This window comes from Tamandua tetradactyla, chromosome 7 (genome assembly GCF_023851605.1).
Source record: "Tamandua tetradactyla isolate mTamTet1 chromosome 7, mTamTet1.pri, whole genome shotgun sequence".
In the NCBI taxonomy this organism is placed as follows: Eukaryota; Metazoa; Chordata; class Mammalia; order Pilosa; family Myrmecophagidae; genus Tamandua; species Tamandua tetradactyla.
The window spans coordinates 57,558,970-57,586,688 of NC_135333.1; the positions used below are offsets into that span (position 1 = coordinate 57,558,970).

General features: G+C 43.3%; 1 protein-coding gene across 6 annotated transcripts in view; it reads right to left on the reverse strand.

Annotated features, from left to right (window-relative positions):
- Positions 1 to 13,889: 13,889 nt before the first annotated feature.
- PFKFB3 (6-phosphofructo-2-kinase/fructose-2,6-biphosphatase 3) overlaps positions 13,890 to 27,719 on the reverse strand; it is a 99,777-nt gene continuing 85,947 nt past the window's right edge. For 5 of the 6 annotated variants that reach the window (XM_077169482.1, XM_077169485.1, XM_077169484.1 and 2 more), the window contains exons 9-15: positions 27,312 to 27,458; positions 26,975 to 27,079; positions 25,314 to 25,443; positions 24,606 to 24,668; positions 24,416 to 24,480; positions 22,223 to 22,396; positions 13,890 to 16,542 (exon numbers count right to left, since the gene is read on the reverse strand). In XM_077169482.1, the coding sequence (XP_077025597.1) occupies positions 16,495 to 16,542; positions 22,223 to 22,396; positions 24,416 to 24,480; positions 24,606 to 24,668; positions 25,314 to 25,443; positions 26,975 to 27,079; positions 27,312 to 27,458 (732 nt within the window). In that variant the 3' untranslated portion in view covers positions 13,890 to 16,494. Of the gene's footprint in view, positions 16,543 to 20,560; positions 20,584 to 22,222; positions 22,397 to 24,415; positions 24,481 to 24,605; positions 24,669 to 25,313; positions 25,444 to 26,974; positions 27,080 to 27,311; positions 27,459 to 27,719 lie in introns of all 6 variants that reach the window. The other variant, XM_077169481.1, reaches the window with a different exon arrangement.

Sequence of the window (27,719 nt, forward strand, 5' to 3'; positions counted from 1 at the left end):
TTTTAAAGATTCTATCTCTGTCATTTAATAAGATGGCTAAAATCTATTTCATCAAATCATATGATGAAATATTTATTCCACTTTTATCAATTCTCCTTTTTTATCTTTTAAATGTGTAGTAATTTCTACCTCTTATTAACAAAAAATAACATTATGTTCCAGCTGCCAGACAGATTAGATTTTAGGTCTATAAATTTTTTTTCATTAAATATATGCAGGGAAAATCTGAATATGGTAGTTTATGAAACTAATTGATTGACTTCTGATTTTTATGCTTGATTCCTATTTAATTGTCCTTAAACTTAAAAATCAAGTTTGATGTACTCACAAAGCCTTTTTTTTTTCAGAGTGCACAAATAAAATTTTATTGGGACATAACCACACCCATTTGTTTACATACTGTCTATGGCTGCTTTCAAGTCTCACACACATTTTTTTTTTTGCATGGGCAGACACCAGGAATCAAATCTGGGTCTCCGGCATGGCAGGCAAGAACTCTGCCTGCTGAGCCACCGTTGCCTGCCCTCACAAAGACTTTTATGAGGAAATACAATGCCTTTTATAAACAATTTCCTTCATACATAGTTTATAATTTTACTGTATATAAGTTGAATTATTATAAAATGAATGATTAGAAATAGTGTAGTTATTTTTCTTTTGAAATACTTATAAATTGGGCAAATTACTTGTAAGTTGATAGTTTTCTTTTAATTTTTTTATATACTTATATGGTATATTCCATAATTTCTTTCAAAAGGGATGTTTCATATGCCTCAAAATGTTTACTGTGTACTGCCAACTCCTTCCTAAACCACCAGAATAACCTGTTGACCAAGCAAATATTAGTTATGAAACCTACAGCAGTAATGAAGAATATCACCTTTATGAAGTCCTGGTGGTATTTCAGAAAGGGGAGGTCTGGGGGGTTTATAGGTTTCAGTGGATACAGATTTAGGGCTCAAGAGGTTCATAGTGGATCTTTCAAGATGCGATCAGTCTGGGAAATGGCAAAGTTTATGACATAATACTTTAGGACTGATGGAATTAACAAGGTGAGAGTTGTGAAGCTCGTCTCATTAAGCAAGCAGTCATTTGACAAGTGAGCTGTGCTGTGAACCGGTTACTGTCCTCAGAGAACTGTTTGCCCATATGAGCAATCTCTTTACCTGGACAAATGTATTTGCAAGAACTTCCTGAAACAAAGAGTTCAGTTATTTATTGGTTTACAGCCTTATCAAAATTTTCCTGGAACAAATAGTTGTTATGTTGTCAAAGGTGGACCTAGTTCTTAGTCCTGATCAGCCATGAGGATGCAGTAATTTCAGCTCTCAGTACACAACCGTGAAACCATCAGCACAATCAAGATAACGAATATATCCATCAACCCCCGAAGTTTCCCTGTAGACCTATATAAACTCCTCCTGACCTCTCTACCCAACTTTAGGGAACTACTGATCTGCTTTCTGTTACTACAGGTTAGTTTGACTCCCCCAGAATTTTATACTAATAGAAGTTTATAATATGTATTCTTTCATTTGGCTTCTTTCCCTCAGCATATTATTTGAGATTCATCCATGTTGTATTTATCAATAGTTTGTTCCTTCTTATTTCTGTGGTAGTCCATTGTAAGGATATACCACATAGGGATTGTTTCCAACTTGCGGCTATTACAAACAAAGCCTTGATGAACATTTGTGTTAAATTCTTTGTACAGACATAGACTTTGATTTCTTTTGGGTAAACACTTAGGAGTGGAATTGCATATATGAAGAGTATATTTAATTTTTAAGAAACTGCTAAACTCTTTTCCCAAGTAGTTGCATCATTTCGCATTCCCACCAGCAGTGTATTAGACATTCTAGTAAGTGTCTAGTGGTATCTCATTGTGATTTTAGCTAGCATTTCCCTGATGACTAATGATTTTGACCTTCTTTTCATGTTGTTCTTTGCCATCTATATCTTTTCATTGATGAAGTATTTGTTTAAAGTTTTGTCTATTTTTTTAAGTTGTGTTGTTTGCTTTCTTATTATTGGGTATTGAGAGTTCTTCATATATTCTGGATATAAATCTTTTATTAAGTATAGGATTTGCAAATGTTCTCTCCCATCTAGTGGCTTATCTTTTTTTAAATACAGTTTCATTGAAATATAGTCACAACCACCCAAAGTATACAATCAATGGCTCACAAGATCATCACATAGTTGTGCATACAACCCCATGATCAATTTTAGAACATTTTCATTACTACAGAAAAGAAATAAAAAGAAAAAAGAAAACCCAAATCCTCCGATACCCTTTGTTGCCCCCCTATTATTGACCCATAGTATTGGTGTGGTACACTTGTTACTGTTGATGAAAGTGTATTAAGACATTACTGTTAACTATAGTTCATAGTTTGCAATAGGTACATTTTCCCCCCATACACCCTTCTGTTATTAACTCCTTGTAATAGCGTTATATGTTTGTTCTAGTTCATGGAAGAGCTTTTTTATATTTGTACAGTTAATCACAGTCATTGTCCACGGTGGCTTGTCACTCTCTTAACAGTGTCTTTCAAAGAGCAGAAGTTCTTAATTTTAATGAATTACAATTTATCAATCTTTTCTTTCACATATCATGCTTTTAGATTGCATTTAAGAAACCTTTGCTTAATCCAAGGTCACAAAGGTTTTCTCCTATGTTTTCATCTAGAAATTTTGCAATTTTAGGTCAATAGTCCATTTCAAGTCACTATTTGTATATAGTATTATTAGTTACTTATTGCTGTATGCAATTAAATAAGAATCAAGTACAAAAATCAGAAGTTCCTTGATTAGTTTCATAAACCACCTTATTCAAATTTTTCTTGCATTTATTTAATGAAAAAAAAATTTGTAGACGTAAAATGTAATCTGTCTAGCAGCTGGAACATAATATTTTTTTTGTTAATAAGAAGTAGAAATTACTACTTTAAAAGTAGTAATTTAAAAGATTTAAAAGATAAAATAAAAACAGAATTGAAAATTGGAATATTTCATTATATGATTTAATGAAATAGAATTTAGCTATCTTATTAAATGACAGAGAAAAAAGTTTTAAGAATTTTTGAACAAGGTTTTAACTTTTTTATTTGGCTATAATTTCAAGTACTCAGAAAAGTTTCAAAAATAAGGATAGTACAAAGAACACCTGTATATCTTTTACCCAGATATCTATTTTTCTCTCTCTCTCAAAATGTGTGTGTCTGTGTGTGGGGTAGTGGTGTGTTTGTGTATGTAAATTTTTTCTAACTCATTTGAAAGTAAGTTGTTGATATGTTGACATCATGGCCCTTTACCCATAAAAAAATCCAGTAGAATAAGAAATCACTTAAAAGTGTGACCTGTGGATTTGTTCAGTGCTTCTTGAAATTCTTATTACTCTTAGAAAAAATCCAGTTACATTTTTTTTGAGAGGGGGTGGTGCCTGGTCTGGGAATCAAATTCGGGTCTCCTGCATCAAAGGAGAGCATTCTACCACTGAACCACCCATGCACCCTAATCCAGTTGCATTTTAAAGAACGTTTATTACTAATAAATGTAATACACCGAGATCAAGGTATTAGAATGAAGGGGAGAAAACCCTATGGTCATCAAAATTGATGCAGAAAAGGCATTTGACAAAATCCATCACACTTCAGACAAAAACACTCTGACAACCAGGAAAATAAGGGAATTTCCTCAACTTGATAAAGGTCATTTATGAAAAACCCACAGCTAACATCATATCCAATACAGAGAATCTGAAAATTCCCCCTAAGATCAGAAGACAAGGATTCCCATTGTCACCGCTGTTATTCAACATTATACTGAGTTCTAGCCATAGCAATAAGGCAAGGAAAGAAATAAAAGGCATCCAAAAAGAAAAGGAAAAAGTAAAATTATGTCTATTGCAGATTACGTCATCTAAAATAGAAAATCTCCCAAAATCTAATAGAGCTAATAAATGAGTACAGCAAAGTTGCAAGATAAAAATTAACACAAGAATATCAGTTGTGTTTCTACACACCAGCAATAAACTACCTAAAAGGAATTAAGAAAACAATTCCATTTGCAATAGTATCCAAAAGAATAAAATACCTAAGAATAAATTTAACCAATGAGGAGAATGACTTGTACACTGAAAACTACAAAATACTGCTGAAAGAAATTAAGGAAGATCTAAATAACTGGAAAGACATCCCATGTTCATGGATTGGAAGAATTAATGTTGTTAAGATGGCAATACTATGCAAATCAAATTTACAGTGAAATCCAATGACCATTTTTGCAAAAAAGGAAAAACCAGTCTTCAAATTCATATGGAATTTCAGGTGACCCTGAATTGCCAAAACAATCTTGAAAAGAAAAGAACAAAATTGGAAGACTTAGAGCTCCAATTTCAAAATTTACTACAAAGCTACAGTAATCCAACCAGTATGATCCTAGCATAAGGATGGACATACAGATGAATGAAATAGAATTGAAAATCTAGAAATAAATCTATACATCAATGGCCAATTGATTTTGGCAAGGGACCAAGACTATTCAACGGGGAAAGAAGAATATTCACAATTATCTGTAAGGGTATTAACGTACTCCACTCTTTTCAACTACATGTCTGCCTGACACTGAATTTCCTTCAATACTTCAAGCCAAGCAATATATCACAACAGAATACAGAATCAGATAGGGGCACCTATTATTTAAGAAAATTGATAGAAAAGTAAACAATGCCCTTCTCACTAAATATTTTGTTTTGTAAATTTTATTTATTTTATATAAAATATGTTATTTGTAACAAGTAATGAGTTTGCTGCTGTTTTATTGTCCTTTTAATTTTAAAATAAATTATTGAATATGTATTTTTTAATTTATAGTTTTATTTTCAAATACATTAAATACTGATATAACTCACATTAGTAAGTGTTCCTTCGGGGCATTAGTAACTTTTAAGAGTCTTACAGAGCCCTGAGACCAAAAAGTTCTTCTGCATCAATTTATACTGCTTCAATTGTTCTAAATTCCAAACATTCCAGCAGTATTGGATCAAGTTTCACCCTGTACAGAAAGACAGGGTAGCATGGAAATCACTAGATGTCAAAAGTGCCTGTATTAATCACTGAAAGAGGCTTCCTCCTCTTTGGTTGCTCAGATGTGGCCTCTCTCTCTAAGCCAACTCCGCAGGTGAACTCACTGCCCTCCCAACTACATGGGACATGACTCCTGGGATAAGCCGAGACCCAACGTCATGGGATTGAGAAAGCCTTCTTGACCAAAAGGGGGAAGAGGGAAATGAGACAAAATAAAGTTTCAGTGGCTGAGAGATTTCACACAGAGTCAAGAGGTTATCCTGGATGTTATTCTTATGCCTTATATTGATATCCCATTTTAGTTTATGCCATATTTTGGCTAGAGGCAAGTATGTGAAATTGTTGAACTATATTCCAGTAGCCTTGATCTTTGAAAATGATTGTATAACTATATAGCTTTTATGATTGTGAAAACCTTGTGGCTGACACTCCCTTTATCCAAAGTATGGACAGATAAGTGTAAAAATAGGGGTAAAAAATAAATAAATAATGGGGGGTAAGGGGTTATAAAAATTTGGGCAGACTGCAATACTAGTGGTCAATAAGAGAGAGGGGTAAGGGATGTATGGGGTTTTTCTTTTTTCTTTTAGTTTTTTTCTGGAGTGATGCAATGTTCTAAAAATGATCGTGGTGATGAAAACACAAATATATGATGATACCATGAGCCATTGATTGTATATTTTGGATGGACTGTATGGTGCATGAAGATATTTCAATAAAAATATTAAAAAAGAAAATTAAGAGGTTACCCCCCTCGGGGAGCTTCCACCCTGGGAGTAAAGTCTAGTAACAACATTTGGGGTGGATGAGGGGTTTGCCTTCCCTTTGCAAAGCAGAGAAAAACTACTGGAATGGAAGCAAATCTCCCAGGCAGTTTTAGAAAAGGGGAAATATGGAACTTGAAGATCCAGAAAATGATTTCCTTAAAACTCTCTGTGCAGGTGTAACCCTTGGAAAGCCTTCATGAACCCCAGGTATAGGGTACCCAGATAATGCTTGCCTAGAGCCCCGTTGAAAGAGATAAGGATAGGAAGACTTGTATCTTGGAGACCCACCAGTCCAGTTTGTAAGATTGAGCAAGTGCCCTGAGCCACAACCCCTTAAAAAATCCTGTTACTCATTCTGGACAGGCATAAATTGCTCCGTAGCTGCAGGACACAAAAGCCTGTTTGTTAATTTCCAACTCCCATAATCAGGTAGGGCCAGGCTCAAGCTGCAGTTCTTAGTTGCATGATTTGGCTAAAAGCAGCAGCTGGCCAGTCTGGCAGACCTGGGTTCTTTCCCTAGCTATGGCCAGGTAAAGTCAACCAGGACTCACAAGTTCTCCCAAGCCTCAGTTCCACATGCATAAAGTGGAGACAGTACACAAAGTGCATCTAAGGCATACAGGTAAGTGTATTATTGACTACCATTTCAGTGCTTACTCTGTGCCAGCCACTACCAAAAGCACTATATTTTTAAGATTTAGTCCTCATGCCAAGTCTCAAATGTATCGATGGTATTTTTTCACTTCTCTAAGAAAAATGTCTGTCTCCATTTTAATATATCTGAAATTGGATTTTGTCTTACACTGGTTTGTTCTCTTTTGCACAAAGTTATTAAATTGATGGTGCATCTTATAAAATTTAAAAAGTGGTATAAATATCCCCATTGTACGAGTGAGAAAACAAGTTTAAAAACATTAAGTACCCCTAGAACAAGCTGAGACTCAGCATCAGGGGATTGAGAAAACCTTCTCAACCAAAAGGGGGAAGAGTGAAATGAGACAAAGTAAAGTATCAATGGCTTAGAGATTCCAAACAGAGTCGAGAGGTTATCCTGGAGGTTATTCTTTTGCATTAAATAGATATTACCTTGTTAGTCAAGATGTAGTGGAGAGGCTGGAGGGAACTGCCTGAAAATGTGGAGCTGTGTTCCAGCAGCCATGTTTCTTGAAGATGATTGTATAATGATATAGCTTTCACAATGTGACTGTGTGATTGTGAAAACCCTGTGTCTGATGCTCCTTTTATCTACCTTATCAACAGACGAGTAAAACATATGGTATAAAGATGAATAATAGGGGGAACAAATGTTAAAATAAATTTAGAGTGAAATGCTGGTGATTGGTGAGCGGGAGGGGTGGGGGATATGGTATGTATGAATTTTTTTCTGTTTTCTCTTTATTTCTTTTTCTGAATAGACACAAATGTTCCATGAAATGATCATGATGATGAATATGCAACTATGTGATGATATTGTGAATTACTGATTATATATGTAGAACGGAATGATCAAAAGTTACGAATGTTTGCATTTGTTTGGTGTTTTTTGGTCTTTAAAAAAAATTTTTTTAAATCAATTTAAAAAACCATTAAGTAACTTTCCAAGTCACATCCAGTATTGATGGGACAGAGGTGTGCCCAGGACTGCCCACCCCCAAAGCCGGGGTCGCTTCCTTGTTTCATAGTGCCAGGCCAGCTGTCTCCCCTCTCTCCAGCCCCTTCAATTCCTCTAGGTATCCTGGACTGGGGGAAATGAATTGAATCTCACAAAAGCCTTGAGAATTCCTTCTGCCCCTTTGTATTCTAGTGGCCTTGATTCAGGTCTCAAAGATCACTGTGTAACTATACAGCTTCTACAATGTGACCATGTGATTGTGACAACCTTGTGGCTGATGCTCTTATCCAGGGTATGGACAGTTGAGTAAAAAATAAGAACTAACTAAATAAATAAATAATGGGGAGGAGTAAGGGGTAAACAAATTGGGTAGACTGCAATATTAGTGGAAAATTAGAGGGAGGGGTATAAGGGGCAAGGGATGTATACGTTTTTCCTTTTTATTTCTGTCTCTGGAGTGATGCAAATGTTCAAAAAATGATCATGATGGTGTATACATATGACTGAATATTGTGCTTCTACAAAAAGGAATGAAGTCATGAGGCATGCAACAATGTGATGAACCTGTGGGACATTTGGTGAGGCAAACAAGTCAGAAACAGAAAGAACAATTATTGAATGGTCTTCTTTAGAAATGTTTATGAGAAAACAAGAGCCTAGATTGTAAGCTCTTATAGTAGACACATTTAGTCTGGAGTGGTAATTATTATTTCTGGATTTTTAGAGGTTGTTTTATATTTATATAACCTGGTATTTAGAGATAAGAATGAAGATGATCAGGTCGGGAGTAAGGTAATTCAGAACACAGGAGTAAGGAAGACATCTATATTTTAGAACGGCACTACTCTCTGAGACCAAAGGAAGAAAGGTTTATTTTATCAGGAATCTAAATTTTCTGTAGCACATAATCGAACCCCACCTGTCTGTATAGCTCATTTGAACAACTGAAACACAGGGAGCCCAGAATAAGAATGAGGGCCTTTAATTCTATATAGCTTAAGGTAATACCTGGTTACATCCTAGAATATAGTAAGCAGATAATCAAAAAGCACTGGCAAGGTCCTTGAGGAATGGGAGAAAAAATATGAAACTATTAAACTTTACCATTAGGGAATCTCCTGATATTGTGTCAAACATTAGGGACACCTAAATCAATAGGCCAAGCTCTTGATCTTGAGGCTTACTCTTGTGAAGCTTATGTAGGTAGCAGAGAAGCTTAGTCTACCTATAGGTATGCCTAAGGGTTACTTCTGGAGGACCTCTTTTGTTGCTCAGATGTGGCCTCACTCTCTGTATGCCAACTCTGCAAGTGAAATCATTGCCCTCCCCACTATGTGGGACATGACATCCAGGGGTGAAAGTCTCCCTGGTGGTGTGGGAGATGACTCCCAGGGATGAATCTGGCCCTGGCACCATGGGATCAACAATTCCATCCTGACCAAAACAGGGGAAAGAAGTGAACCAATAAAGTATCAGTGGCTGAAAGAGTTCAAATAGAGTTGAGGGGCTACTCTGGAGGTCACTCTTATGCAAATTTCAATTAGACATTGCTACCTATCATAACTTGCCAATCCCCAACCAAAACCATTCCAGCCAATCCTAAAGACCACCTAGGGCAATATATAAGATTCTACAAGGGTTCCATAAACTAGGGTAACTTTCCAAAAACCTACAACCTCCAAATGGGTCCCTGTTCCAGACAAATCCTGAAACCTAGAGGGCCCAGCCTCTCCAGAACATCAGCTAGTTCCATCTCCCTACCTCATATTATTGACAGCCCCTCCCAATATGAAATAGTTAGAATGGGCATAGTCCAAATACCCCTAAAGAATGGGATAGAATGATCAAAGGTAATAGTGGAGTTATGCAGAGAAGGTAGGATTTAACAAACAAATACGATTGCTCAGTATCTTAGAGCGGCTAGAAGTAAAAACCTAAAATTGTGGAATTGTAACCCATACCAAACTCTGAAATCTATTCTACAACTAATTACTACAATGTGCTTTGAATTTATTGCTTCTTTGTATATATGTTCTTTTTCACAAAAAAGGAAAAGTCAATTGTGGATTTATTCTTTCTAGCCTTCTATATTCTGGAGCAGCTAGAAGGAAAAATCTGAGAGGATGATGTGGTAGCCCATGACAAACTCTGGAATCTGCCTTGTAACTACTTGTTGAAGAGTGCTTTGAAAACTATTGCTTTTTTGTTTCTTTGCTTTGTATACATATGTTGTATTCTACAATTTAAAAAATGATCATGGTGATGAATACTCAACTGTGTGATGATATTGTGAGCCACTGATTGTATACTTTGGATGGACTATATGGTGCATGAAGACGTGAATAAAAATTTTTAAAAAAATAAGACATTGTTCATATCTCTTTTGCTCAGTGAACCTGACCTGTCCTGGTGGAATGGCCCTGATGGTCGCAATTTAATGCAGAGTTTCAAGGAACTCAAAATGGATAGCTTACCTGTACCCCCAAAACCCTCCAGGCTTGAGGAGTTATTGACAAATATAATGCCATGAAATATTTTATATATGGGGACACTTCTCAGCGCCCATCCACATCCCCATCTCCATTTGGTTTCTTTCCAACAGTCTACCACCTTAGTGACCCCTAGTCTTTGTTTCATCCTATTCATTGAATCATATATGGCTGACAATCTCCAAACATGAAAAGGGGGTGAGGCTTCTGCCATCATCGCCCACACCATTAAATAATCCAAAAACGTCTTTCCAAGAGTGTGGGAAGGGTCCTTTTAAGCCTTACATGACAAAATTACCAGGTGTGGAGGTGTTTCTAACGTCTTTACTAGCCTCCTCTTTTGGTCTGGTCTTAGCTATGTGTCAGAATCTATAGGTAGAAACCAGTGCCTTTGCAGATTATCTAGGCCATTGAGGCATCAACAGACAAGACTGGCTCACACACTGAGAAAAACCTGATTCAAACCCATTTACACTGTGTTGAAAAAAGATGAAAAGCCAGGTACTTGTTCTACAAACCAGCAGTGAACTGAATCTGCTGTCGTGGACCTTCCATTCTAGTGGTGGAAGACAAAAAAATAAGTAAATACATGGTATGATCGATGGTTAAAAAAAGTTATATAGAGAAGAATAATGCCAGGTAGGGGTAGATGGAGTGACTTGGGAGAGAGGGAAGCTGTTTTTAGCATAGTCTTTGAAGGCTTTGAATGGGGATCAGGAGGAAAGAGCCATGCCATCTGGGAGAATAACATCCAAACGTGAGAACAGGAAGCACAAAAGCCCTGAGGTCCACTCATGTGTGGCACATTCTAGGCCACTGTGGTTAGAGCAGAATGAGCAAGGGAGAGTTGCAGGAATAAGATCAGAGGAAATGGAAACCCCATATGGGATTTTTGGGTAAGCCAGGTAAAGCTTTGGGTTTTTATCCTGAGATGGATGCCATTGGAGGATTTTAAGAACAGTGACAAAATCTGACATATTTTAAAAGATCACTCTGGCTATTATGTCGATAACAGATATAAGGGGGTGTACAAGGTTCATTTGTGTCACCCAAAAATTCACGAACGCCTAGAACCTGTAAATGTGCCCTTAATTGTAAATATTTGCTGACATAATCAGCTAAGATGATGTCTTACTAGATCAGGGTGTGCCCTAAACCCAAGGGCTAGTGTTCTTACAAGAGAGATTTTGGGACACACGGAGAAGAGGGTGATATGAAGAGAGAGGCAGAGACTGGAGTGTTACATCTACAAGCCAAAGAACATCAAGGATTGCTGGGAGCTCTTAGAAGCTGGAAGAGGTCACGAAGGAGTCTCCTTATGGGTTTCAGATGGAGTGTGGCCCTGTCAACACCTTGGTTTTGGACTTCTAGCCTCCAGAACTGAGAGAACAAATCCTTGCTTGTAGTACTTTGTTATGGCAACCCTAGGAAAAGAAGATAAGCAGCAAAAGTGGAAGGAAGAAACTGGAGAGGAAAATCTTGCACTGATCAAGACAAGAGATGATGGTCCTTAGTCTAGGATATAAAATAGAGAAAGTGATGAGAAGTACTTGGATGTGGCAAATTTAGAGGACTTCACCAGCAGGATTTGCTGATGGACTGAATGTAGAATTTGAAAATGAGAAGGTAGAGAAGAGAGTATGTCTAGATTTCTGGCCATCTACCGAAATGGGGCTGATGGAGTCACACTGGGGCTTGATTATTTGTGTATGAGATACAAATCTCCATCCAAAAATCATAGCCCTGGGTGTGTGTGTGTGTAAAATTCTGGCATTTATCTTCTTAAAATCAATTTAATTCTGAATCTCGTCAATAGGACTGCTTGTGCTTTCATAAAAGACAGGGAGAACTTTGTGTTTGACTGACCACCTGGTTAAGTGTACGTGAGGGATAAAGTCACCTTAGGAGGAAAGGAGTGAGATATTAATATGAAAGAAAATACACAAATTTATATTTTGAATTAGGCCTCCACATCGAGGAACCCCTTTCACCACACAGTAAACTTCCTGGGGGGTACAGGCTGCTGTCACTGCTACATCCCCACCTCTATACCAGGGCCCCAGTGTGGAAGGTGCCACACTAGTGACAGACATCTGCATGATAATTTATGTTCATCAGACACACTTCCATCTTCCTTTACTTATTTTGGTCCATCTGGGGAATAGTGGTTCTCGAAGGGGATTTCTCAGAATTAGGGAGAACAGCCTCCTTCCCCAAAATAAATGCCTTGAACTCTTGAATTTTGAGTCAGAACCTCTCTGAATGGGACCAGGGTATGTTGTGCCTTTTGGGAAATCTCCCCAGACAATTCTTACGTGCAACTCTAATCAAGAACTGCTGATTCCAGAGCCATGTGCTCTGACTTCTAATTGCCCCGGTTTAATCCCTGCCCCCAGCTAGATCACAAGGCCTAGCACTCAAGATTGGCACAAAGTGAGCCTGATCACCCATGGGGATCAGCGCATGGGTCTCCTTGGCTAAAAGTCAGAAGCCCGTGCCTTGTCATGATCCCTGTAAGCTTGTAAGGCTGGCAACACAATTTATGAAGACTCCCCCAGCCCTTCCCCCAGATGTGCTGGCCCCCTGTATTGCCTGCACCTCCTCAAAGGCCTAAAAAGCAGCTCAGCAGAAATCTAGTTCTCTATCCTCCCAGGACTGAATGCACTACTACTGGAGCAGCAGCAATCACTCAGCTAAGGATCTCAGGAAGACAACCTGCCAGTGCTTGAGGTCCCCACCATCCATCCACATGAGCTGGACCCTTGTCACACCATGACAGCCCATCAACATATGCCCTTGTTTTGCAAAGGCAGGGCATCTTATTCCTTTCGACTTCAGAAACTTAACTAAAATTAATAGACAGTAAGTGTTTGGCAAATGAGTGAACAAATACCCCGAATTTGGGCCATCTCACCTGCCAATTTGTAAATTCAGTGGTCTCTGTATAGACTTTTTTCTGCCCAGGATCTTTCCAATATATATGATTTCATCTGTAGTTGAAGAACTTATACACTTAGGTTACTCTTTAGTTTCCTCACTCAAGAACCAGGTTAGGGCAAGATGGAAGTAAGACCCAATTCTGGCCAGCACTTAGCAGCGGCAGATCTTGAGTGAGTTACTTAACTCCACCAATCCACAGTGGTTCCATTTTAAACAGATAGGAAAGGTGTGTAGTAAGGATTAGACGAAAGCCATTGTTCAGTGCTTAATGTTTTTCTTATTGCTCTGGATGTGTTTTCCATCAATTTATATTTTAACATGAGTATGGGGGGCTCACATTTGTTGCAAATATTCTCCTAATGTGTTGTTTTACTTTTGCTTACAATGGTTTCTGATGACCTTGAACTTAAAACACTTGAATACGGGCTCTGAATAATTTCCTTTGTAGTTTTTTTTTCTTTGTTATTTTTAAGGTCACTTTCCCCATCCAAAAATTCGATATCAGCCAATGGTATTCTTCTCTTTTTCAATAGTTTGATTTTTTATTTTAAACACTTAGACCAATGTTTATAGTGGGATACTATGCTCTAATTAGATTTCCCCACAGACTAGTTAACCAGTTCTCAAAAGAATGTTTATTAAACAGTTTAAAGTACAATCATTTGTAAAACTGTGCCTATGAGAAAAAGTAAAAAGACCAAGCCAAGCTAAGACATCAGCCTGGGCCCTGCCCTTGCCTAGAGGAAGAGAGCTTGGCACAAGGAATGGAGGGAAGTGCAACCAGTTTTAGTTTTAGGGAACTAAAAATTGCCATGGCTTATTATTTCCCAAATGTAGGTTCTAGACTTTCTGAAACCAAACATACTGTTTAGAGGAAGATAAGGAAGTAGCAGGTCAAGAGTTCAGTGGTAGAAGCCTGGCATGCTGACCTCAAATGTTCATATTAAAGGCTCTTCTTCACCCCACCCTAAAGGATTAGAAGTACACTTCATCAGAGTATTTCAACCAGGTATTTTATTGGTCTGGCAACTGCAAAATATACAAATTTTTCAAAAGCATTCCCTGTTTGAATGCTAGCATAGCTTCATCCCAGGTAATTGATTCAGACAAATATACAGAACACAGATAAGTCATAAGTCACACGTAAAAGGCCCCGTAAATCAATTAACAACTAAACCTGACCTATACAGCTTTCTATTTCCAGGCTCCCCTTATACATATTAAATAAATAAATAGCACATCTGCTATCAAAATAATAAAAAAATAAATTTCAAGTATTATAAATGAAAACATCATTGGTGTGGTTCAAACAGTTTTTTTTTTCTCCCCCAAATGAAGAGCTTTGCTCGTGGTTATACTCTCTGGACAGAATAAGGAGCAGGGGGATCTCACCAAAACACAAACAGGCAAAGTTAAGAATGTTGGTCCCAGGCAGGGTTTCCTGGAGAGAGTGTGTAAGAATTCATCATCTCGGCAGAAGAGTGGTGCGGGGTCACCCGCACCTTCCAGAAATGCTTCCTCAGAAGTCAAATGGCCAGCTTATTAATGAAGCAGCATCCTACTTCCTGAAGATCCTACCCTCCCATACAAAGGCATGTTCCAATCCCCCCACCTGGGCAGGCCCTCTCCAAACGGAAGTTCTATGTCAGGCAAAGCCTTGCTGATGGGTGCTTTACTTTAAGCAGTCAGAGGCGAGGAGGAAACACATCTTCAATGTGCCCCCACTTGTGTAAGACTTAAGTCTATATTCAGAGTATGCTCTGACCACTAGAAGCAGAACGAGCCCGTTCTTCCCTGAAACTGGAACATAAGAAAACCGTTCTCAAGAGCTAAAAACTGTATCCAAAAACACGACTGGCCATCATGCACGCACTCACACCCATGCAAACAGGGTCTCATAAGACTCAAGATGGTGGGAAAGAGGAAAACTAATCCCAGTTCAAACTTGTACAGAAATGTATGGAGAGACATCCTCTCAGGCAGATGGCCAATTCAGGGGGATAGGAAGCATTGGATGTTTGGGGGCATCTGAAGTATGCCCCCACTTCCCATTTGATCCCAGCAGGGAAATGTGCCTTCCTTAAAGCTCTGCTTTCTATCCCAGCCTCAGATATCTGTTCCTTGAGCTGGAAGGAGGGGGTGTACAGGTTCAAAGGCAAAAGCAGGAGCCTAAAGTGACCTCTGGCAGCAACTTCGAGAGACCCTTAAAAGGCCAAGTGGACAAACCATACTGCTGAGTTCCCTTTGGGCCTCAAGACACCCCCTCATACCCCCAAAACTTGGAGGCAACAAGGAACAACCAAGAGGCACAAACTGGAGTAATTTAAACCACAAGTCCCATCATTCTGTTTCTAACCCCTCCCCTGCAAAGTATCACGGTTGCCATGAAGGCAAGGTAAGGACTACATTTTATTCTTTAAACTTCCCCAAGTTTGGGGAAGGGCTAGGCATATAGCAAAGCCTCAGCAGAAACCTGAGGAGTTGAGCTGAGTCCTGTCGGGGATCATACGCAGCCTCTTAGAGGAAATGGCATCTAATGAGGACTTGCTTTGGCCACTGTCCCCACATAGGAAAAATGGGGGAATGAAAGTTCTGAAAGTTCTGAAGAAAACCCTTGTTTTTCTCCATGCTGCTTCCTAGATAATGTCTGTCTTTTGACCATTTGATGACTCACTCCCTGGTTAACTGCCTGGGATCCCTTGGAGCTTCCCCATCTCACGGACACGCCCCACTCCCCACAATCTTTCAGAAGCTCAAGGACCCCAAGGGTAGAGACCACACACTAAAGGTCCTTAAGAGAAGATGCAACGTCTCATCACACTTCTTCTACAAAAAGTGCAAAAAAACAAGCAGCCCCCAGAAGGCGATTCCCTCAGAGGCCTCCAAAAACAGGAAGCAGATGTAGAGGGGACCAGGAGCTCCCATAAGAGGGAGGTCCTGCTCATCTTATTTCAGCAAAAGATTTCCTGTTGCCCTTTGACATCTTCAGTGGTGGAACACAGTCCTGGAGAGGTGTGTGGACATGCAGGAGTGACTGTGTGTCATGAGCTCAACTGACAGGCCATCTCAGCTCAGGGGTTCCTGTAGAAAAGCATTTTCTCCACATCCCAGTCTGGCTCCCACGGCCCCAAACCACCACATACACAAGTCCGTTCTCCGTGAGGCACGGCCCCGAGTCAAGGTGCACAAAAGACCCATGCAGGTGATTTTAAAATCCCTTCAACTTCAGCAATTGGGACCAAGCCCTCCGTTAACTTCCAGATTCTGCTGCCAGCATTCTTTCCCCAGCTGTGAACAGGCAGAACGAAGAAAATGCAACAACAAAACCAAAAAGGATTGGAGGTGCCCGGCATCCCCTCCTGGGGCTTTGTCTGACTTCCTCCTTCCTGGAAGCCTGGAATTAGCGGAGGACAACGTGGCTGCAATCTTGGGGGGTGGGGGGGGCGACACGGGTTCTCTTTGCTATGGCAGACCCCTTCTACATCATCCCCACCCCGCTAGGGAAGAAGTCCTTGGGCTCATTTGGCCTCAGGTGAAGGGAGGAGCACGAGCTAAGCTTCAGAGATGGGAATGGAATGGAACCGGGTTCATCTGCTTCAGTATTTCCTGGGGGAGTGAAGACTCTTCTGGGAGCCTTTCAGGTTCTGTTTTGAGGAGAAAAGAAGGAGCAAAAGAGGAATGGTTATTTACTTCCAACAGAGGTTCTAAAGTGAAAGACTCAAAGCCATGCAGTTGAGACCCCACTCCATCCCACCCCCGCAAACAGAGAACACACCCCTGGGAAAGCATCATCTACAGAACAGGCTGCAGAGCACCCTGGGCTGGTCACAGGAACAATATGGAAGGTAATCCACCAGAGTTAGACAGGAGAAGGGGGCTGGCACTAGGCAGGGGCCCTCTCAGGTAAGAGACCTGTCAACTGCGTCTGGGAAGAAGGGAAGGAGGGCGAAAAGCCACACTGACCCCAAACCAGCAGCTCTAGTGCTCTTCCTGGGAGGTGGCAGGAACTGGGTGGGAACCAGCACCAATGGTCCTTCAAGGACCAAGGGCCTTTTCAATGTCCTTCAGAAAGCCATGACTGCTCTCTGCCATCACAGTGAACTCTCCTGGCCCCAGACAAGCAGAGGATGAGGCAGGGCAGGAATTGGGGGGGTCCTCTAAATGAGGCAGGGCAGGGATTGGGGGGGTCCTCTAAATAAGCCTAAGTGTTCTCCTCCTGCCCCAACTAAAAGCACAGCCACACAGTCCCAACTCAGAGGGGCCCAATTCTAGGACAATAGGCTTGGCCAACTAGAACTCAAACATGACTGGGTGGCTGGGCAGGGCAGGGGACCTGTGAAGGGAGATAGGACTCCTGAGGGAGCTACAGCTGCAAAGACAGGGCCCAAGATGCCCCTGTTCCAGTTCTAACAGAAGCATGCTCACAGAGAAACTGAACAGCACCAAAACCCCTTAGAAGGAAAATGATACCAGCTGAGGACAGAAGTCCCCTGCCAAAGTACTAACAAGTCTCTATATCTAACCCCCTTGATCTAAAGCTCAAAAAAAGAAACAGTTTCAAAATGTATTCTCTTAAAATGCTGAGGGTGGCCACATCTTAAAGAGGAGTGGGAGAAGATAGCAGAATCCCAGCCAAAAATACACATGGATCACCACCACTTCCTCCTTCCCCTACAGCAGAACTGAGGGCCAAGGCTGGAAAAGCCTCTGATAAGAGAAGCTAGGCACTGGGGCAGCACTGACGCCACTGCCCAGCTCTGGGTCTGCTCTCCCAGACCTGGAAACACAGGCAGCCTGACCCTCAGACTGCCAGGAAATTATAACCCTCTGCGAGTCTCTCCCAGAGAGTGCCCTGCATCCTCACATCTAGAGAACCTCAGCCCATGTCAGAGCTGCTGTTCCTGCTATAGCCACTTGCTCCACCTGCCCTCAGATGGTACGAGCCGGGATATCCACAAATGGTCACCAAAGAGAATCGCAAGGCATGGGGCATTCACATCACTCACTCACAGTGTTCCTGGCTCAGGACATAGAAGGGACAAGAAAGACACTGGAGAGGAGAAGAGAGAGACCCCAAGACAATGGTGTTGCTCGTGGAGAAAATTCCCAGACATGAGATGCATGGGGTGACATGTTCACAAGGCCAGTCTGTGGTGGGCCACCAGGGCGCAGAGAGATGGGGGAGAGGACAGAGGGAGCATGCGCCACGCATTTACCTTTCCCAGGGTTAGTAAGGAGAGAACTTTGAGAATATGTGACAGACAGTTCGTCTTTCACGCAGAGTGGGGAAAAGGAAGAAGCAGATGGAAAAAGGAAAAAACAAACAACTTTAGTGGTGTTGTCTTTTCAGTGTGCATATGAAATTTTATAATGAAGGACACACCGTGATGACACTCATGGTCTCTGGACCCCACAGCAGCCAGTGCAGCCCCAGGGAAAGGACCACTCAGGCTGCATATGGTAGCAGCATATAAATAGTCAGAAACCAAGAGGCTGGCATCAGGTAGCAGCATATGAATAGTCAGACCACCACCCCAAAAGCCCTAGGGCTCCCCCACTCCTTTATCTGAAAACCCATGCTGCCCATGAGAAGAAAAACCATCTCGCTGGTGTAGAAGGATCAGGAGAGCATCAACATGCAGAGAGGTATGGCCTAGCCCCAGAGGGACCTGGATGTATGTGTTCCTGGGGCCCCAGCCCCTTGCACAGTCACAGCAGCGGCTACTATCCACCAGCCATTAACCACAAACCACAGTCTGCTAGGTACTATGTCTAAATTCTCCTTAAGTTACCATCCGTTTTATAGCTGAGGAAAGTGAGGTCCTGGAATTGCATTAACTTGCCTAGAGTTTCAAAGACAGAGGGCAGAGAACCAAGATTCAAACCCTGCTCGGTCTGATTGTAAGAATAAATTTTGGTCACAGGACCCAGGTTGCCTCCTAGAATCAGATGTGCCTGCATCTCAACAGTGAAGGCATCCATGAGCATCAGGCTCCCAGGCTGGGCTTGGGCTGAGGCTGAAGTGCCAGAGTATGAGTTTATAGAGCTGGAGGACTTCTAGCCAAAAGCTTTGAAGATGGACAAGTTCAACTTTAGAAGACTGGGGGGGGATAGGCCCCAAAACGGCAGGCTCCCAGTAGGAGGAAGGCGCCGGTCACCAGGGTCAGAACGTGCCTAAAAGGCTCAAACCCAAAGACTTAATATGTGGCGAGCCCTCAATCCCAAAGTAGCTCATGTGCAAACCTGGTTCCAAGGGGATAACAGAAAATGGATTGTGAGGATCTCTTTCTCTGTAAAGAGTGAAGCTAAGGAAGAAGGACCACCATGAAGTTAACAAAACTCACCCTGGATGCAGGTGAAAACAAGAGGCTGCAGAGGGAAGTAGAAAATCAAACACTCCCAGGGAAGCACCCCACAGTTTGCATATACCAGGCAGCTTTCAACTGAGGTAGGTAAACAGTATCTGGGCCGTACTCAGAAATCAGTATAGAGAAAGAAGCCAGCTCTCAGAACCAGGAGACTCATTCAAGTGCCGGTTCTGCCCCATGCTTGGGCCAGTCACTGAACCTCAGCCCTCATCTATTAAAGGGGATGCCCTGCCTGCCTCCCCTAGGGCTAAGGATCAGAGACACCAGATATGTACAAGCCTGTTCTCTGAGCTATAAGCATTACAAAAATGCCTTTTAGTTCACCTGGTTCTACCACAGTCTAAGTACAATGCTAAGCAAGTCCTATTTTCCCCAAGCAAGCCACTCTCCTAAGTTTCTAACACTGAATCCTCAAATTTTTTCAGTTTCTGCATAAATTAGTCAAGTTAACGTAATAAGCAAAAGAGGGAAAAAAGGGACAGGTGGTATTTTATGGTGGCTCTTACAAAAGCTAAAGGCCTTGGTGGCTTCTGTGGTTGGGGATCATTGGAGCAAAAGAAACGGTAAATTGTCCACTGGCTGCTACAGCTAATGGTTAACCAGAAAGTTTCTGCCAAAGAACTCTGGCTGAAGGAAGTGGGAAATCAAGTGAATCAAATATGAAAGCTGCCACCAATCCTGAAAATGACCATTAAAGGCTGAGTAGGTTCCAATATGGGGCAACCTGATCCGGAAGAACAACTTCCACACAGAACATTCTGGAGGGCAAGAACCAGAGGGAGAGGCTGCAGGGCTCCCCACACCGCCTCCCCATACTTTCCAGTACATTTGCTTTGCAGATCAGGGTCCCAGTAAAATCAGCCTTTCAAAGCACAATGGTCTACTAGGGGAGAGCAAGGGAACATAAAAAGACTATGGTAGCGGGTAGAGACCTAGCTTGCCAGCAAAATCTGACTCTAGAAGGTAAATGTTGGATTCATGTCAAGCCACAGACAGTGCAATTACAAACAGCAATGGAAAGCCCCAAGAGGGACTGAAGAGAAGGAAGTGAACTGTAGCAGGGACAGTAGCAACACTGAAAAACAGCTGGGCCATAATTCTTTCTGGGCCTTTTCTAAAAATCCACAAATTATCTTTTCCCTCTCCCCATCCCCATTTCTTCCTTCCACAATGGAAGATTTTGGCTTTCCCCTAAACTGTCATTATTCTCAACATTTTAACAGGCACAAGTCCAAATTAGCAAGCAAAAATACAGATGGGCAAGCAGCAAAATTATTCAGAGAAAAATACTTACAAACAGGCTTTCCCTAGCAAAGGCTGCAGAGAGAAAAAGTTGAAAGAGAAGTCAGTAGTGAGACCAGCATACAGGCCAAATTCTTTGAAACCAGGTTAACTTAGTGGGACCATTATCTTCAGAACCTTCTACTCCTGGCATAGACAAAGGCTTCCAGGCTCCCCTGAAGGAGCAGTTCTAAAGTGGAGGCGAGCAGGGGACAGGGTGGAGAAGGGAACCAGACAATCTGTCCATTGTATCCTACTGAAGCCAGGTGCAGCTCTGGACCTCACCTCACCCTTCCCTGGGGTGGGTACTCCTAAGTATCTATGACAATGGCCCCTAAAACTTCCAAACTTGACCACACATTACACCAGAACAGAATGTCACATTATTTCACAAGGGTTCCCAAGAAACATCTTCTGTTTGCAGAACTATTTAGGGGCATCCCACTCCTATACACCCTGATGTTAAAAAGATAAGGAGGTGGAGGCCCAGGAGGTGATGTGTCCTGACCATTAAAACCCTGCAGAGCTGGCCTTCACTGCTGGTTAGTCCTCGCCACCTTATACCCATCTGGTGCTTGGTCTGTGCCAGGCACCATGTTAAATGCTCAACATGAACTACGCCTGACCCGCCTTCAGTGATGGGTGCTGTTCTCCCATTGCACAGGTAAGAAAACTAGGGCCAAAGGAGGTGAATAAGCTGCTGAGGTCACTGAGTGCTGCCCCACATCCCTCTCCCCAAAATCCCTCTGTGTTTTGGGGGGACACAGACTGCGAGACACTACCCTGCGGGTAGCATCCAGCTGAAATATCTGATTAAAAATTTAGCCCAGAATTTATCTATAAGAGACTAGGGTTGATGGGCAGAGGTGGGAGAACCCCTGGGAGATATCAAAATGTGTGTCCAGGGGATTTCTACACTCCACATTTTCCCAAAAGGTTCTTGGCTGTCTTTGAGGAAAATAAATTTGCTGAAAACAAATCTTAACAACCAACAGTCAAGACCTTCCAGCCTAAATTTAATCTTCAAAGCTAATGAAATAAAGCTGGTTTCAGCTGGTTTCCAGGTAGAGCTTGAGTTCTAAGAACCCCTTTTTGACTATGGCTTTTCTGTGATGGAGAGTGATGGCAAGAGGAAGGTAAATAAAAACAACCAGATATGGGCATGGGCCAAGACCGGGGTCCTCAGATCCACAAGGCTACTGTCTCAACCAGGTGTATGCTGTAGACTTTGCTTTAGAGAAAGTGACCCACGAATGCATGGTGGGATCCTGACACTTTGCTAATTTCTTCCGCTCTGCCTGGTTCTCAACAGCAAAGCCCATTTCCGAAGGAAGGCAGAGCATGCAGACACCACCACTGTCAGCAAGGAAGGACCATCCCAGTGTCCCAAATTCCAGATGGCATTTGTCATGTTCTCGCCCCCACCTCCCTCCCCCTCTCAAACACACACAGGAACACATGGACACGCACTTGAAGATACACACGCGTACTCACGCGGGTGCATATGCATGGACACATGCACACCTACACATGTATGCATGGCACACACGTGTGCACATGCACACCCACACACACCCTGGTTCTGAGGCCACCCCTGCACCCAGCGGGGTGCTCTTTTCTCTACCCCAGGGCTCACGAGATGCAATGGCACAAAAGGAAAAGGGAGTTGACTAACTTGTCCCGGCAGCTGTGTGGGCACCTCCTGGGGCAGGCAGTTGGGCAGGGCAGCAGAAGTGGAAGCCGCACGCTCCTCAAAGCTGTTGATGCGAGGCTTTTTGGTGGGCTCGGGGCTGGCTAGTGGGGTGACACTATTGCGTCTCATGAGCGGGTTAGGTCCCTTCTTTGCATCCTAAGCCAGACAAAGACAAAAGAAAGAAGGAGACAGTTACCAGGAGAGGGGAAGTAACTAAGCGAAAAGGGGGGTGGGGTGGGGAAGGTTTCTGCTTCTGGATTTGAATGAGATGAGACTGACAAAGGTGCAGGCCCTGGGACCAAGGAGCTGCAGCTGGCTCTGAGACTTCCACTGTCAAGAACAAGGGTGACTTCTCCCCAGGCTGCTTGGCGAGGTCACTCAAAAAAACACGTACAGGAACCAATGCAACCTTTGCAAAGCATGAAAGATGCAGAAGGTGCAGGACAAACACCAGGACCAAATCTCCAGTTTGGATCAGCACAGACAAAAGTCACTCAATTACATCAGATAACGACGTCACAGAAAAGAATCTTGCTTCTCGCCTGGGAGAAAGGCAAAGGCTGAGAGTTAGCAGAGACAGACTGGGGCCAGGTTCACTGGGAAACAGCAGATCTGCTTGGCTTCCCTTCTACTAACAGGGTCCAGGATACACATGAGGTCTGCAGAATATACACAGAACAATCCATGCTCCACATAAACAATTTCCTGGCTTAGGATAGGAAATGAAGGCTTCAAAAATAACCAGGAGACTGAAGACAGAAAATCTGAAGGAGGCAGAATCTCACAGCCAGGACCAAACACTAGTCTTCTTATCGAGGTAACAGGTTACTGTGGGCTGAGGGTAGACACTTATTCTGGAGCATCTGAAAAAGACAACAGGGACCCAAGTCCCCAGGCTCAGCAGAACTGTCCTTCCTAGGAGCTGCAGGGGGAAGTGGGCCTCTGACATCCTTGCAGCCATCATTTCTATAGTTTGTGGCTCAAGGTCCGGGTTGGACTCTGTCATGGACCTGCCTTTGTTCTCCTCAGGGAAATGATCAGGGACCACTAGAGCCTGGTTCATGCCCAAACCAAGTACTGGAGCAGCAACTGGAGCCAGGAGCAGCCACACCCTCCTTGGCAGGGCTGTTCATGCAGCTAATCCAGCATCTGGTCAACCACACTGAGGACCAGGAACAGAGACATGGGAGGAGGTCAGGGTAAGGCTTTCTGTTTTCTTTCAGTCAACCAGCCAGGCAAATGCTAGTCAAGGTGGGAAAGCAATATGAACCATTTCACATGCCCCTGGTGCCAAAGTCTTGTGGCCAAACTCCTTGGGTGGAGGGAAGTCACCTGGTTTGGGGGAACAACATGGACAGAAAGCCAAGTTCAGGGTACAAGAAAGGGTCAAACAGATACCACTGGGAAAGCATTACATTCTGATGGCTGGTGTAAAGGTTTTAAATGCTGATGTACTATTAAAACATACACCTAGCAGAACCCTGATCTGCTCTGGTAATGAAGTCCAATCTCATGCTCCGCCAAATTTCAGACCTCCCTAAGGTGGAAACTAGATGCAATCAAGAACTGGGAGGGCTCTTGGGGAAAAGGGTGGTGGTCTGTCCACTTACCATCACTCATATCTCCAATTTCCAGATTAAATCTACATCTCTCCAGTCCCACGCCCCACTCCTTCATCCTATATTATATTCTTGCCATTCTGGGCCTAAGTACATATAGATGATTCAGCTGCTACCTAGTCCTGTTTTAACCAGTAACTCTGCAACCTAAAAGCATGGCTTTAGCTGCCTGATAGGCAAGTCAACTTATAACTGTGCTTCAAGGAAAGCACATTTCAAAGGAAAATGTGTCTTCCTCTTTCATACTAACTATGAAACTAGAAACGGGGAGAGAGAGCACTGGGGAAGAAAAAAAAAAAGTAGTAAAAAGATCCCAAGAAGCTACAAGAAAGACACAGAGGGAATATGTAGATGCTAAGAACAGGGAGGAGAGTCACGCAGGCCTGTTCCAAACCCATCTCCATAGCGAGAGTCTCGAGTGGCACTTGTCAACATTTAAAGGCAACTCAACCAGGAGAACTTTGTTCTTATTTAAATCGCTGGTTCCTGACTCTGTGAGATGGAGGGCAAGAAGGCAGGTGTAGAGGGGGCTGGAGGCATTGAGGTACACACTCACCTCTGACCTTTCCCGGTGTGTGTTCACTGACTCCACATTCAAATAGATGGATTCGACCCGGCAGCCTAGGCAAAGTGTGGGGAAAGAGCTCAGCTTCTGGTTAATGGGGGTGGGCCCCACTTAACGCTTTATAGTCACCAGGAACCACAGTCACAGGGGAGCATATGTCAGTGGCAGTGCCATCACTTACCATAAGCGACTGGCGTCAGTTTCAGGACTGTGTGCAGAGGGCATTTGAGGTAAGGCATCTCCTCTGAAAGACAAGGCCCCACAATTAGCTGGGCAGCTTGTGGCAGGGGGACGTGGATGCCAGTGAGAGCCTGACCCACCCATACCCCAGAGGCCACACCCAGGCAGGGGTGGGGATCTCCCCAGCTCCTAGGCCATTCCACTTCCTGCCACCCTAGAAAAAGATATTTACGCAAAAGAACAAAAACACCCCCTCACACAATGAGAGTTGGAGTTAAAAAAAAAAAGACAAAACAAAAAAACTGAACCTTAGGCAGACACAAGACAAAGTTTTTAATAGTATTGCCAGAGTATTGTGGGTTCTTTGTTCCCTGGAGGTGGATTGAAGAGAAGAGCTGTGACCCCTCCACATTCCCCAAAGACCCACCAACTCATGGAGACCAGTGACTTGCAGGAGACCGTTTCACAAAACTACAAAGCCTGCTGTACATCAAAGCCCATTTAAAGAGTTCCCAAAGGGCCACCAAGAAGGGACCATAACAGCACAGCCCCCTCAGTAGCCTGGGAGCCAGATAGGCTGCATTGATTTTTCTATACTCAGCAACAGAGCAGGCACCACACACAGAAGCAGATTCCCTTCTCCCTTCTTCTTGTGCTCACAGCCCAGTTCCTAATTTCCCCAGACAGAAGCTGCAGAGGACGACCATACCTGCACTTTTGTCTAGAAAGTAGGCCAGCAGGCACCGCAGGACAGCCTGGTGACAAATCACCAGCACATTCTCCTGCCTCTCCAGTTCCATGATCACTGGCTCTAGGCGCTGGACCAGGTCCTGATAGGACTGCAAGACAGAGGGACAGTACTTCTGGTCAGGACAGGACTGCACGCGGATTTGGAGGATCGGGGGGCCTCTGCCACACACTGTTTCTCAGCATGATAAGCCAGAGAATATGCCATCAGCCAGTGAACACCCTGCCATGTTTTAGTGCTGCCTTCCTAGCAGGGGGTTGGAGGAGGTGGTGACCCTCTTACTGGGAGCTGCAGCACAGCCAGCTTCCTAGAAAAGGCAAACTGCCCCTGTGTTGATAAGGATTTGATGGAGCAATGTTCTGAGGGGCCACAATAAACGTGCCATGCTCTCTCTTAACAACTTCCTTCTCCTAGTGCTCTATGTGGGAGAGAGGGATGGGGGTGGCCAAGAAGGGACTGGGCTTGGCAATGGAATCTATTATTTGCCCATAATCAGGAATGGCGTATAATACATGTGACAACATGGATGAGCCTTACAGACACTAAGTTAAAGTGAGAGAAGCCTGATACAAGGATGAATTCTGCATGATTCAATTTATATGAAATGTTCAGAAAAGGCAAATCACTAGAAACAGAAAGTAGATTAGAGGTTGCCAGGGGATGGGGAAGGGGATCAGGGTTTCTTTGGGGGAAGATGGAAATGTTCTGGAATTAGATAATGGTGATGGCTGCACAATGTTGCGAACATACTAACAACCACTCAAATGCATAACTGAAAATGGTGACTTTTAGGCTATGTGAATTTTATCTCAATTTTAAAAGGGGGCGGGGGGGTATAGGTTTGTAACTTTTAAAACAGACCACCAAGGCTCCTACTTGCACTGGCCACTCTGCTGCAATCCTTTCCTGCTCTCACTAATCAGGGTTGCTGTGGCCAAGGACCTGCATGAGTGAAGAGGACAGTGTCTTAGCCCATGGGGGTCCAAGACATGATGCGTGCCGAGCAGGAAGACAGGTGAGAGGAACCTTACTGGCTGTCACCACACTGAGGCCTGCAGCTGGACTCCCGGGGCACACACCACATCCGGATATCCAGTCCACCCCCTGCCTGCAGCTGCTGCTCACTCAACCAGAATCAGTTCATCCCGGGCTTGGGGGTGCACCCCCGTTAGTGCCAATTCCCACTATTAGTGCCCCACCACCCACTATCTCGTGCCTTCCTCTATTTACCAGGTACGTTGCTAGAGACACAACGGCCACCACTTCTGCTTAAAGGAAAATACAACGGCAGTTCCCTGAGAGCTGTTTACGGGGATCAGTTTAGGGAGACTCAAAGTGTTAGGAACAAGCACCCAAAATAGAGGAAAAGCTCAAAAAATTGGTGAAATGAAGGAGTCCTTCTTCCCGGTGGTGATCTCGCAGCCATGAGCAGTGAATTGTAGCTAGGAACATCTCCTTGGCCACCTTCTCTTGGCCCAAACTGACCCTCCTCTTAGCCTCCCCTAAGGTCCTCCATGAGTTTCTCCACGAGACACATAGTACACACTTGATAATTATGTGCTGAATGGACAAAAGACTACTGATGGCAGAGACAAAAGACAGGTGGCACCCAGCTCACGCACCTCGCCGGTGGGATAGCGGTAATAGTACTTGTCCTGTTCCCGCAGGATATACTCCTCAGGATACGTCTCCTTGATCTCCTCGTAAGTCATCTCCTCACACACACCCTGTGGAAACATCCACAGGTCACTTAAGGGCACATGCCCAAAAAGGCCACCTTTAGTTGGCCCATGCAACATAGCATCTTAAGGGGGTCTGAAAGTGATCTCATGAAACAGTGATGCCCAAGGACGATTTGCGTGGCTACACCCTCAACCCCAACCCCTGGCAGAAAGGAGGTCTCCATCCTCTCTCCCTTCTACCTACCCCCACTCCCCATGGCAGGACCCAGGCACTCACGGCATCGATTTCATTGAGCGCTTTCCACTGTTCGTAGGGCAGTTTGAGGGCTTCTGCTGTCTGGATGGTCCGTTTTAGCTGACTGGTCCACACCTTGAGGTCCTTCAGGTTCTGTTCCTCAACAAACTTGCTCAGGGCATTGGCAAACTGGGAGGGCACAGGATGAGAGGGAGACACAACACTGGATATCAGACTTCTGCTCTGCCTCAGAGAAGCAAGACTCACTCATTGTCTCCATTGAGGACCATCAGGCCACCGCGGTAGAAAGGTGAGGTAATGCCGAGGAGCAAAGTGAAGGCCAGTCCCTGCCTACACTGTAGGCAGACGCTCCTCAAAGCACAGTACACCCTTCCCTATTCCAACACACGCACACCATGGGCACACTAAGATGGCAGCAAAAAACGCAAT